General features: G+C 40.8%; 1 protein-coding gene across 2 annotated transcripts in view; it reads right to left on the reverse strand.

Moving 5' to 3' along the window:
- Positions 1 to 13,166, reverse strand: part of FBN1 (fibrillin 1) — a 291,935-nt gene that overhangs the window by 70,316 nt on the left and 208,453 nt on the right. For both annotated transcript variants that reach the window (XM_088472976.1, XM_088472975.1), the window contains exons 24-27: positions 11,746 to 11,970; positions 10,866 to 10,991; positions 10,657 to 10,785; positions 7,886 to 8,011 (exon numbers count right to left, since the gene is read on the reverse strand). In XM_088472976.1, the coding sequence (XP_088329102.1) occupies positions 7,886 to 8,011; positions 10,657 to 10,785; positions 10,866 to 10,991; positions 11,746 to 11,970 (606 nt within the window). The remainder of the gene's footprint in view (positions 1 to 7,885; positions 8,012 to 10,656; positions 10,786 to 10,865; positions 10,992 to 11,745; positions 11,971 to 13,166) is intronic.

Below are 13,166 nucleotides of genomic sequence, written 5' to 3' on the forward strand. Positions count from 1 at the left end.
TTAGTACACCATTGTTCTGGGACTCCATGTGTCTGTATGTTAGTATACTGGGACCTCATGTCTCAGTATGCCATTATTCTGGGATCCCATGTATCAGTATGCCATTGTTCTGGGACCCTATGTGTCAGGATTCCATTGTTCTGGGACCCCATGTTGTATTATACTATTGTTGTGGGACCCCATGTATTAGTATGTCTATGTTCTGGGACCCCATGTGTCAGTATATCTATGTTCTGGGACCCCATGTGTCAGTTTTCAGGGACCCCATGTGTCAGTTTGTCATTATACTGGGACTCCATGTTTTAGTACATCATAGTTATGGGACCCTATGTATTACTATGTCATTATTCTTGGACCCCCATGTTTTAGTACACCATTGTTCTGATACCCCATATGTCAGTACATCATTATTCTGGGACCCTATGTGTCAGTACCCCATTACTCTGGGACCCCTTGTGCCAGTATGTCATTATTCTGGGACCCCATGTGTTAGTATGGCCATTACTCTAAGACTCCAGGTGCCAGTACGCCATTATTCTGGGACTCCATGTGTCAGTATGCCATTATTCTGGGACTCCATGTGTCAGTGTGTCATTATTCTGGGACTCCATGTGTCAGTGTGCCATTATTCTGGGACTCCATGTGTCAGTATGCCATTATTCTGGGACTCCATGTGTCAGTGTGTCATTATTCTGGGACTCCATGTGTCAGTGTGCCATTATTCTGGGACACCATGTATTAGTATGCCATTACTCTGGGACCCTATGTGTCAGCATTCCATTATTCTGGGATCCCATGTGCTAGTACGCCATTGTTATGGGACACCATGTATCGATAAGTTATTATTCTAGGACCCCCATGTTTTAGTACACAATTTTTCTGGGACCCCATGTGACAGCATTCCATTATCCTGAGACCCCATGTATCAGTATTCCATTATTCTGGGGCACCATGTATCAGTATGCCATTATTCTGGGGCACCATGTGTCAATATGTCATTATTCTGGGACCCCGTGTGTCAGTATGGCATTATTCTGAGTCTCCATGTGTTAGCACATCATAGTTATGGGACCTCATGTGTCAATATGTCATTATTCTGGGACCCCGTGTGTCAGTATGGCATTATTCTGAGTCTCCATGTGTTAGCACATCATAGTTATGGGACCCCATGTGTCAATATGTCATTATTCTGGGACCCCGTGTGTCAGTATGGCATTATTCTGGGACCCCATGTTTCAGTATGCAATTGTTCTAGGACCCCATTATCAGTATGCCATTGTTCTGGGACCCCATGTATTAGTGTGCCTATGTTCTGGGGCCCCATGTGTCTTTATTCCATTATTCTGGGACCCCATGTGTCAGTGTTCCATTATTCTGGGACCCCATGTATCAGTTTGTCATTATTCTGGGACTGCATGTGTAAGTACGCCATAGTTATGGAACCCTATGTACGTATCAGTATTTAATTATTCTGGCACCCCCATGTTTTAGTACACCATTGTTGTGTATCTTATTATTCTGGGACCCCATGTATCAGTTTGTCATTATTCTGGGACTTCATGTGTTAGTACGCTATAGTGATGGAACCCTATGTATCAGTATTTAATTATTCTGGCGCCCCCATGTTTTAGTACACATTGTTCTGTATGTTATTATTCTGGGACCCCATGTATCAGTTTGTCATTATTCTGGGACTCCATGTGTTAGTACGCTATAGTTATGGAACCCTATGTGTCAGGATTTAATTATTCTGGCACCCCCATGTTTTAGTACACCATTGTTCTGGGGCTCCATGTGTCTGTATGGTATTATACTGGGACCTCATGTCTCAGTATGCCATTATTCTTGGATCCCATGTGTCAGTATACCATTGTTCTGGGACCCTATGTGTCAGGATTCCATTGTTCTGGGACCCCATGTTGTATTATACTATTGTTGTGGGACCCCATGTATTAGTATGTTTATGTTCTGGGACCCCATGTGTCAGTATATCTATGTTCTGGGACCCCATGTGTCAGTATTCAGGGACCCCATGTGTCAGTTTGTCATTATACTGGGACTCCATGTGTTAGTACATCATAGTTATGGGACCCTATGTATTACTATGTCATTATTCTTGGACCCCCATGTTTTAGTACACCATTGTTCTGATACCCCATATGTCAGTACATCATTATTCTGGGAACCTATGTGTCAGTACCCCATCATTCTGGGACCCCTTGTGCCAGTATGTCATTATTCTGGGACCCCATGTGTTAGTATGGCCATTACTCTGGGACTCCAGGTGCCAGTACGCCATTATTCTGGGACTCCATGTGTCAGTATGCCATTATTCTGGGACTCCATGTGTCAGTGTGTCATTATTCTGGGACTCCATGTGTCAGTGTGCCATTATTCTGGGACTCCATGTGTCAGTGTGCCATTATTCTGGGACACCATGTATTAGTATGCCATTACTCTGGGACCCTATGTGTCAGCATTCCATTATTCTGGGATCCCATGTGCTAGTACGCCATTGTTATGGGACACCATGTATGGATAAGTTATTATTCTAGGACCCCCATGTTTTAGTACACAATTTTTCTGGGACCCCATGTGACAGTATTCCATTATCCTGAGACCCCATGTATCAGTATTCCATTATTCTGGGGCACCATGTATCAGTATGCCATTATTCTGGGGCACCATGTATCAGTATGCCATTATTCTGGGACCACATGTGTCAGTATGCCATTATTCTGGGACCCTTTGTGTTAGTATGCCATTGTTCTGGGACCCCATGTGTCAGTATGCCATTGTTGTGGGAACCCATGTGACAATATGCCATTGTTCTTGGACTCAAAAAGTTAGTGTGTCATTGTTCTGAGATCTCATGTTTCAGTGTGCCATTTTTCAGGTACACAATGTGTCTGTATGCCATTGTTCTAGGAATGAACACATGTCAGAATGTCTTTGTTCTGGGAATTAACCCATCAGTTCAGTTCAATTCAATTTATTTGTCACATCAACATTGAAAATACATAAGTGAAATTACAATGTGATCTCACAGCTCTAAATAATTAAAACACAACAAATATTAAAAATGTAAACTAACAATTACAGATGGAAAAAAATATATATTTTGCAACCTGCTAGTGCAGCATCTAAAGATACCCACACACTAGGTGACTCGCAAAAGATGCAATGTCGTCAACGATTTCCCTTGAACTCCCTGATGCAATGTGACTAATGACCTATGGTGCATCCGTAATGATTTGCAGTGCATCGTTAAGGAGATTGCCAGATATTACCTGTAGTAGGTAATATCTGAAGATACGACAAACGACCCATGGTACCATGCTTCGGATCGTTATCGTTCCTGGAAGCTGCATGATTTGCACGTTTTTAAATGATGTATTGTTCCGATGCATCGTTTTTGTGCAAATCGTGCCTAAAATCGTCCAGTGTGTGGACATCCACTAAGCGATATTAATGAGTGATGTCGTAGTCATGCAATCGCCCATGAATCGTGCACAAATCGTGCACTACAATGTCGTAAACAACCAGCGATGCACTCTCCTGCTGGTCATTTCCGACATCAACCATCGCCCGAACATGCCGGTCAATCTGCTGATAACGACAGATTGGCCATGTTCAGGGATGATGGAGGGTGCCTACACTGAATGACTAATCGTTCAGAGTAGGCACTGCAGGGGATGGGGAATGACGGTACGATTATGTTGTCGTAATCGTACTGTCTTTCCCTAGTCGGCATGTGGATGTGCGTCTTAAGACATCTAAAATGTTTCTTTGAAGACTACAAGGAAAAAAGGGAGTGACATGGGTGACTAGGATCAGCAATGATCTGATTAGCTTTTGAAAAACTAGTTCACAAAAAGAAAGTAATGTGTTGTCATGTGTGATGCACATTGTAATTTAAAACATAACTTTGATTATATCTTTATTAATATAATGAATTATTAAAACCAGCTAAATTAAAGTTAGATATATATTGAGTAAAGACAGAATGAATACGTGATTTAAAATTTGCTGTGCACGTTTGACTTGCTCTCATCTATATATAATAATACATACTACTCTGCGATGAAAAGGTGGTGCTCTGTCTGTTTATTTATGATCTTAAATGATAGAATGCAAAATTACTATCCCAAGGAATAAATTCCAACAGTGTCGATATCAGTGAGGGAACCTCCCAATTTGTTATTATCTCTCGTGGGGATTTGTGTCAGTGGTTCACTAAATAAGTAGATTTTGCCAAATTTATACTAATTTTTAAATTGATTTATAAGTGACACAGATCCATGTATATGAATGTATATAATTGACACATGTATATTATGAATGTGTAATATGTTGCAGATATTTACAGATGTGTCCACATACATCTTACATCCGTGCGCCACAAGTCGTGTTAAACATAACGCATGAGCGCCGTGTGACTCGGTAGCTTTTAGCATCTTTTCGTGCAACTTTTTACCTTCAAATGCGTCTATATGAATAGGATGCACAAGCAGCTTATGCTGATTAAAATGATATGCGCCATGCCTATATTCTGTGTGCCACTGTGGCTGTATCTGCATGCAATATACTGTACTACATTACAGTGTCAGCGGCTGTGACACTAACGTAACATTTCGCATGCAGATACACCCGCAGTTGCACACAAAATATATGGGTGGACTTTATTTGAACCAATTTGTATATTCTAATAATAGTGAGTGTCAACTCCTATCATAATTATCCCCATAAATTTGGTTTTGCTGAATATCAATACAATTTGGTTGATATTAATGTGGCAGTGTAATAATTAGCCAATAGATATTTCACTAGAGATAAAAAGTCCCATAATACCCCACTTTGTATGGGTGGACTTCTCAAACTTATCATGTATCCTCATAATATGGAGTCTTAACTCCTGTTGTCAGACTTCTCTCCACAAGCTTGGGTTCTCAGAATATCAGTACATATCAATTATATGTGTGGCTATTTGTACTAATTAGCCACTAGATATTTCCCCATCTAATATGAGATTTTCCTCACTCTTTTAATAATGCATATCTAGGTTAGGCATAGTGTCAGAGCAAGTTCAGCTGTGCACAGCAGAATGCCAACGCAAGTTTCGCTGCTACAATGGCTTTGTCAAGGCAACTTGACAATATGTAACACACAAGTGTTTCTGAAACATTCAATGTATGAACTCATGTAAATTGTTACTAATATAAATTGTTACTAATCGAATAACTGACATATCCCACTTATAAGTTTTAAAATATATAGGTGTATTTATATACAGTGGTATGCTGCAATTGTGCCTTTGCTGCTGATAAAAATAGTTTGACTTTTTAGATTTTTTTTTATTTTACGTTTTATGTATTTTTAATTTATTTTATATGGAGTCAAATGTATCATCTGATGATCAGTGTCACTGGATACATATTAAATGTTCTTGCATCTGCATTAAATGTCTAATTAACTAACTGACACCTGTGAGAGCTTGTTAAAACTGTTTAAATTTACTTTCCTGGTCACCTTTGACATAGTCACATAACGTTTGTGGCGAAACGCGTAAGCCGGGTCTTTTCACATATCTCCATGTGGTGTGCTGTTCAATGATCTGTTGTTCCTTGTCCATCTGTTTTCCGGCTCTTGGACAAAGCACCATGTTGATTGTTGTTCTGCTAGATGGCTTTTCGTCTATCTATTTGCAGGCTGCTGGATCTTACAATATCGCTCACCGTTTGCTTGACTCAGCTTAACGTGGAACATCACAGGCTGGACACTGTCGATGCTGGAAGGCGGTGTGAGCTCTGCCGATACCTACAGTTGTCCCTGGATGTCCATGGCTGGTTACTCTGTGTACTGAGCATTACATTAACTTGGAATAGGGCTCAGTGTGCCTTGTATTATCAATCACAGTCACTTATTACAGGAGAAATCTCCTCCACCAGGATTATAGTGTCATCCTTTACTACTGGGTTTTGCAATCTATAATATATCAGTGCGGGACATTGAGGATTTGACCACTGAGAATTTCCAAATGGTAATTATATTTGCGGAACAGTACTATCTGGATCCATAGACCGATTTGAATTTGACTCATGACAGCTCATCAAGTTTATATGCTCGTTAGTTTTTTATATATATACTTGTATGTTTTTTATGTTGATACATTTATAGTTCATTGTATGGAATATTTTAATAAACTATATTTATTTATTTTTTGATACATTTGACTCCTGATTTTATATCCTAAGAGGAGGAGAGATTGAGCAGCACTGCCTTCTGTTTTTTTCTATTTTTATTTTATTATGTGCAAATATACATAGAGTCTGTCCTTTAGCTAGCAGCAGCTCTCTACTCTCTGTGTCCCTTTGGGATATTTATCTACCTTTTATTAGCATTATTTGCACATACAAATCCTAGAATTTGGTGTCAGAGTTTTGGATCAATAAGATTTTTTCTGATCGGTCGCGCACACACACAGTTCGATTATCTGGGCAATCCACCGATATTAAGTAGATCACCCAGATAATTGTATAGTGTATGCCCAGCATAAGCCATTAATTTGTAACACCAACTATCAGTCTGCTATTTTTTCTGGTATCTCATGAGTCAGTGTGCCATTGATTTGTGACCCCATATGTTAGTATGCCATTGATCTGGGATCCCATGTGTCAGTATGCTATTGCTATGAGATCCTATGTATTAGCATGCCATTGTTCTGGAACCCTGAATATAAGTCTGCTATTATCCTGGGAATTAACCCATATGTCAGTATGCCATTGTTCATTATCCCAAAGTGTTAGCATGTCATTGTTCTTGGACCCATATGTCAGTATGTAATTGTTTTTGGACCCATATGTCAGTATGCCATTACTCTGAGACCCCATGTGCCAATATGACAATGTTCTGGAGACCACCATCTGTTAGTATGGCATTGCAATGGGACCCCAATTGTTAGTGTCTCATTGTTCTGGTACCCAATGTGTAAGTCTGCCATTGTTCTGGGATCCCATGCATCAGTCTGCTATTGTTCTCGGACACCAAGTATCAGTCTGCCATTGTTCTGGGATTCCATTCATTAGTCTACCATTGTTCTAGGACAAAAGTATTAGTCGCCCATTGTTCTGAGATCCCATGCATCAGTCTGCCATTGTTCTGGGATCCAAATGCATCAGTCTGCTGTTGTTCTGCGATCCCAAGTATTAGTCTGCCATACTGGCGTCACAAGGGGGTTGTGGGGGGTGCGGGCCACACCCGGGTGTCACCCGCCGAGGGGTGACACCAAAGTGCTGGCTCCCCCGCAGTGACAGGAGCCGGGTGCTGCATTACGTGCAGCACTCGGCTCCTAGCACAGTGAGGGAGCTGGCACTTCACACAGGCTGGTGCCCGAGGCCAGCCTCCACCTCCCGCACACCGATGTGAAAAAAAAATGGGTGTTCAGGCAGCTTCACCACGCCCACCCATGAGGACACGCCCCCACCGGTGAGGCCTCGCCCCTTATTAGCCGGCACGGCTCTGCTGCACGCAGTACAAGCCCACCGCACCGGGTGCATAGACAGGTAGGGACACCACTGGTGCACGTGTCAGTGTGTCTTTGTGCTGGGACACAAGAAGAGGCAGTTCTGAACAGTAAGTGTGTAATATCTGACAACTGTGAACTCATAATCATATTCTAGGACCCCGCTCAGAGCCTCAAGCTATGCAAATCTGTTCAGGTAAAGTAAACCATTAAACAATTGTTGGATGGACACAAAACTATTTTTATACATCTTTATACATTATTAATGGACACATTATTAGACAGTTTAATAAAGAGAAAGCTGTATTTCTTGAAGAGGAGAACTAAGATAATTATAAGGGTATCACAGGGTATGTAGCATACCTATGCAAGCAGAGCCATCAGTTGATACTTCATGTCCAGGAGGACATTCACATTTAAAACTTCCCTCTGTGTTGTGGCATATGCCATTGCGGCACAAAAGTGGGTTCCTTTCACATTCATCAATGTCTGTAATAAGAGACATGAAATGTTACTAGCAACATGAAGGCACAATGCCAACAAGAAATACTTATAGCACGCTTGGCCAATCTGTGGCTCTCCAGCTGTTGTGAAACTAAAAGTTCCAGCATGCCCGGCCACAGGTTTTCTATTAGGGAATGCTAAAACTGTGGCAGGGCATGCTGGGACTTGTAGATTTACAACAGCTGCAGAGCCAGACCTGAGTAAAGCTGGGCACACACTGGAGCAATGTCATTCTGATTTGGCCAAAGCGGAACAACAAATTGTGCATATCGTGCAGTGTGTATGCATGATATCTGCGCTCCCGCGGTCGCATGTGATGTCGTCAGGTTTGATATGCTGCACACATCAGACCTGACGATATCGCATGCGGCGCCATGCAGTTTAATGAAGGATGGAACAAGTGATCATTCCGTCGTTTATTACATTGTTCTGATGTGTACCCAGGATCCGATATGTCGGACTATCGGGCTGACATATCGGCTGCGGACACATCGCTCAGTGTGTACCCAGCCTTAGAAAATAACAAAAGATTATAACAGAACATTGAAGGAGATCTGTATTAATAGATTGCAGTACCAGTAAATTATATATAACAATTTTTGCCATTAAATCATGTTAATATAATGTTACTTTCCTGTCCAGGTAAAAAGGTAAAGTTTATAGTTTAGACATGAATGTGGTTCTTAAACATACGTTAAGACTCCCTGAAATAGTAGCAATCTCCCTGACTACCTGAAGAGTCTAGTAATCTCCCTGATTGCACCTTACCCCCATTATGTCATATACTTGGATAAAAAAGAAACCAGATATTATATATACATTCAAATGGTATAATCAGTGCCATTTCCCTGCATTAGTTATATAAGGCACAATCATCCTTATGGCTACATGCATTGTCATATAAGGTTTCTCTTGGCACTAAAATTGAACCCCTTGTAAAACACAATACATGAGTAAGCCCTGAAAAGTATAAGTGTGTTTTCATCAACAAATAGATCTTACTAACTGCTTTGGGGCTCATTTACATTTGGATGTAAGTCAGTTTATGACACGCCTCTCAGATTTATCAGTACACGCCCACTTTTCCTCCGTGCTTATAGGTGTTGCTTTCACAATCTCCCTGAAACGCTTTTTCAAAAGTAGGCAAGTATGCTCTTAAATCAATTTACTAAACTAAAGTCTTATTTCTAAATACTTTTCTTTCTTGCAATACTTTATATAATTGAATGTTTTCAGAATTCTGATTTTTACTTTTTGTGATTTCTATAATAAAACTGATTAAATATATATCTAGTCCATGCACATCTGGTAGCAATGAACGGTTTACTGACTATAACAGTGGTCCCCAAACTCGGTCCTCAAGGCACCCTAATAGTCCAGGAGTTAAAGATATCCATGGAAGAGCACAGATGGTTAAATCATATTTACTGAAGTACTATTTAAGTCACCTGTGCCCAAGCATGGTTTTCCTTAAAACATGGACCGTTAAGGTGTCTTGAAAACAGAGTTTGGGAACCTCTGGACTATAATATATAATAGGTGTAGAAAAGAAAAAATAATTTATTTTATGTGCGCATACATTTTTTTAAATAGGTCATAAAAGCCTTCATTTGTCAGAAAGGGTTTGCATGATACAATATTTTGCACTCTTGTTAGAGATACTTAAGATCACTTAACGGGGGTTATTGTATAATGTGGAGGAAAGGGAGAATAAAATATGAGTAACCAAAGAGATTAGGTCTAACACAGATCAGCGTAGTGTTAAGTATGGAAGTCAGCAGATGATAAGGTTCTGAATTCAAACAGACTCCACCTGCTTTATGGGAAACTGAAAACTGCCCTTATGGGTATTAGTACTGAGCAAATTGAACACAGTGCAATATAGCAGACAATCCGATGGATTGGAATGATATCGCTGCTATATCGTTCCGTGTGTGGGTATGATATCGGCCAGTGCGTGCTCCCGTGGGATCATACATCGCTCCTCCAGATCTTTCTGCATGTTCAGTTGATCTGGGGGAGCGATGTACGATCCCATGCAGCGCTATCCGGGTGGTGCCAGCATATTGGGTGGTTGGCCACCCGATCGCTCCGTGTGTGGGGATCGCCCGATATGTCGGCCATCGGATCAGCCGTCGCATCGCAAGGTGCATATCGCACCGTGTATGGGGCCCTTTAGGATTATCTGTTCAGTCACAGACTCAAAATCAGTAGTTACAATTATCTAATTTTTTAGACACATGAAACCTTCTTGTATTGACCACATTACTTTTGATCTAAGATGACTGCACTTTTTTATGAAAATTGTATTGGATCTTTGTATATGGAGAGACTATTTGCTTTTGGAACTGTTTTAGAAAATGAATCTTTTTTAAAAATAAAAATGTTATACAACATGTTTTTCTTAGCACATGTCATTAATATGTTTTATATCTCAGCAATATTTATAGTACTGAATTGAATTCTATGTAATCTGGTTGATTTAAAGATTGTTACTATTCTATTTATTTGCTACTGTTTTGTAGTTGTTTTACTGTGAGTTCTAATTTATTTGACTTGTCTAAAAGATTGCCCTAAACCAATGTTACTAAAGTATATTGTGCATTAAATGGCATATGAGCAGAACTCACCCATACAATTCTTCATCATCATGAATCCAGTTTCATAGCCTTCGAAGCAGTGACACTCAAAGTCTCCCAGAGTGTTAATGCAGTTGCCTTGTCCACAAAGATCAGGGGATATTCTGCATTCATCAATATCTGTAAAGAGAAAGCATGGTTGAATTGTGAGGGAGAGCACATTTAGATTATACTTTATAGGTCCTATAATGAATATTTACCTGTGCAGTTTCTTTCTTCAGCGTCCAGGGCAAAACCAACATCACATCGGCACTTGAAGCTGCCAATGGTGTTTTTGCATTTTCCGTACTTGCACAGACTTGGGATCATTTTACATTCATTAATGTCTACAAGAAATGGCAAGATAACAGCAATCTGTAAGCAGCCGTGCTATGACAGCAGTACTAAGTGTTACGTACAGCATCACTAGACTATTTTTATCAAAGAGTAAAATAATTAAGATGATAAACAGACAATTGCCTACTGGCAATGATATATTATATGATATATATATATATATATATATATATATATATATATATATACATACATACACACACATAATTAATTTGTGATGTATAATGACATATGGCATGTAAATATCTCCTCTCTGGGCCTTCAGTAAGGTAGAATGAGACAGCTGATTTGGGAAGTTTACATAGACTGACTTGAATGATTAAAAACAATCTCTATAAAACACCTAATAATATTTAGAACCTAAATAAATAATGGAGGACAATAATAATAATAATTCAATTTAGTTGTTTGGTTCATCTATGCTTCCACACAGCTAAATACAGTACACAGAGCCGTAACTAGACTTTTTGGTGCCCTGTGCCAAAAAGAGCATTGGCGCCCCCCTCATTTTCAAAGGGACATAATTCACCCAAAAAAGGGCCATGGCTTCATGGGGAAGGGCCAGGGAAGAGATAGGAGAGGCCAGGAGATGCTGGGGATGAAATAAGAGGAAGCTACAAGTGAGAATGATAATAAACAGAAATTTGACAGGCCCAAACAGCACCCCCTGACCTGTGGTGTCCTGTGCCATGGCACCGGCCGCACTACCCTAGCTACGGCCCTGACAGTACATAAGACTTTTACCTTTGGAAATGATTTTCCCAGGTACTATCTCTTTAGGTGCAAAGCCAGGTCCCCTGGGGCAAAGGGCGTGATACTCCGGTGCTCCCTTAGGTGGACACTCCTCACAATCAAATCCCCAGGCAGCCCCAACAGAGCAGCAACAAGCGTCCATCCGGTGGCGACCAGCAATAGGCGCAGCACACTCCTCATCCTCATGTTTTTGGTAGCAAGTCTCCAAACGGATGTCTGATGAAAAGGATAAAGCCATAGTCATACAAAATATCTTTACAACACTATACACCTTGCTCTTCAACTACTACATAATGTATAAGGGATGTTAGAAGTTACCTAGGAGTGACTGTAAAGCTATTAGGATGCATTTCAGCACAAATTACACTTATTTCCTTCTTACAGATAATGGAGTATTCTTATCTGATAAAGTGGCATTACTGTGAGAGTCTTGGGGCCTGATGCAGAGTTAATGCTACAGTACACCAGCTAGTAGTATGCCCCTATCCAGATTTGTGTGATACTTGTGCTGTCACCAGTTTGTGTCTGGAAAGGCTGGTTGGGGAGGGAAGCAACGTCCTAGCATAAAACAGAATGGGTGTGTTTGTGCAATTGCAAACACATGCAGACTTGGACACAGATGTATATAAGCCTGAGGAAGCTGAACTATTTCTAGGTGGTCATGGGCTGGTGCAAGTATTAGCTGACAATGATGGGCGCCAGCACTAGCAAACTGTTTGTAACTGGCTATTTGCGAATGCACTACTAATGCTGATTGGTGCCTTCTTCATTGCTCAGATATAGGTAGAAAATAATATATTGAAAGCTAAATTGCGCTTGTGTCTTTATCACACTATAGGTACTTCCCTAAAGTGAATGGTTCCTCTTCATGAGGCTTAATCCTTTCTCAAACATCAAGAAGAGGAACCATTCACTTCAGAGGGAAGTACCTATAGCAGTGATTCCCAACCCTGCTCCGCAAGGCACACTAACAGTCCTGGTTTTAGTGATATCCATGATTGTGTACAGATGGTTAAATTGAAATAACTGAGGTACTAATTAAGTCACTTGTGCTCAAGTATGGCTATCCCCAAAACCTGGACTATTAGTGTGCCTTGAGGACCGTGGTTGGGAACCCCTGACCTATAGTGTGATAAAGACACAAACGCATTTTAGCTTTCAATATTTTATTTTCTTGTTACATTGAGATTCTAAGGGTAGAACCATATTTTGTTTGCTTGTTTGCTGCGTCACTGGTGTCTGGGCGTCCAGGCTCGCCGAGAGCTGCGGCGGGCCTGGGTAATAGGGGGCGTGGCCTAATTGCGGGAGGCGTGGTCACGCCCCCTTCCAAAAACAAAACAAAAACGTTTTGCAGTGCTGTGGGGGGGGGGGGGGCGCTCTGAGCCCCCTCAGCCCAGCGCAAAGCCAGGGGG

This window comes from Taudactylus pleione, unplaced genomic scaffold (genome assembly GCF_031769625.1).
Source record: "Taudactylus pleione unplaced genomic scaffold, aTauple2 ptg000129l, whole genome shotgun sequence".
NCBI lineage: Eukaryota > Metazoa > Chordata > Amphibia > Anura > Myobatrachidae > Taudactylus > Taudactylus pleione.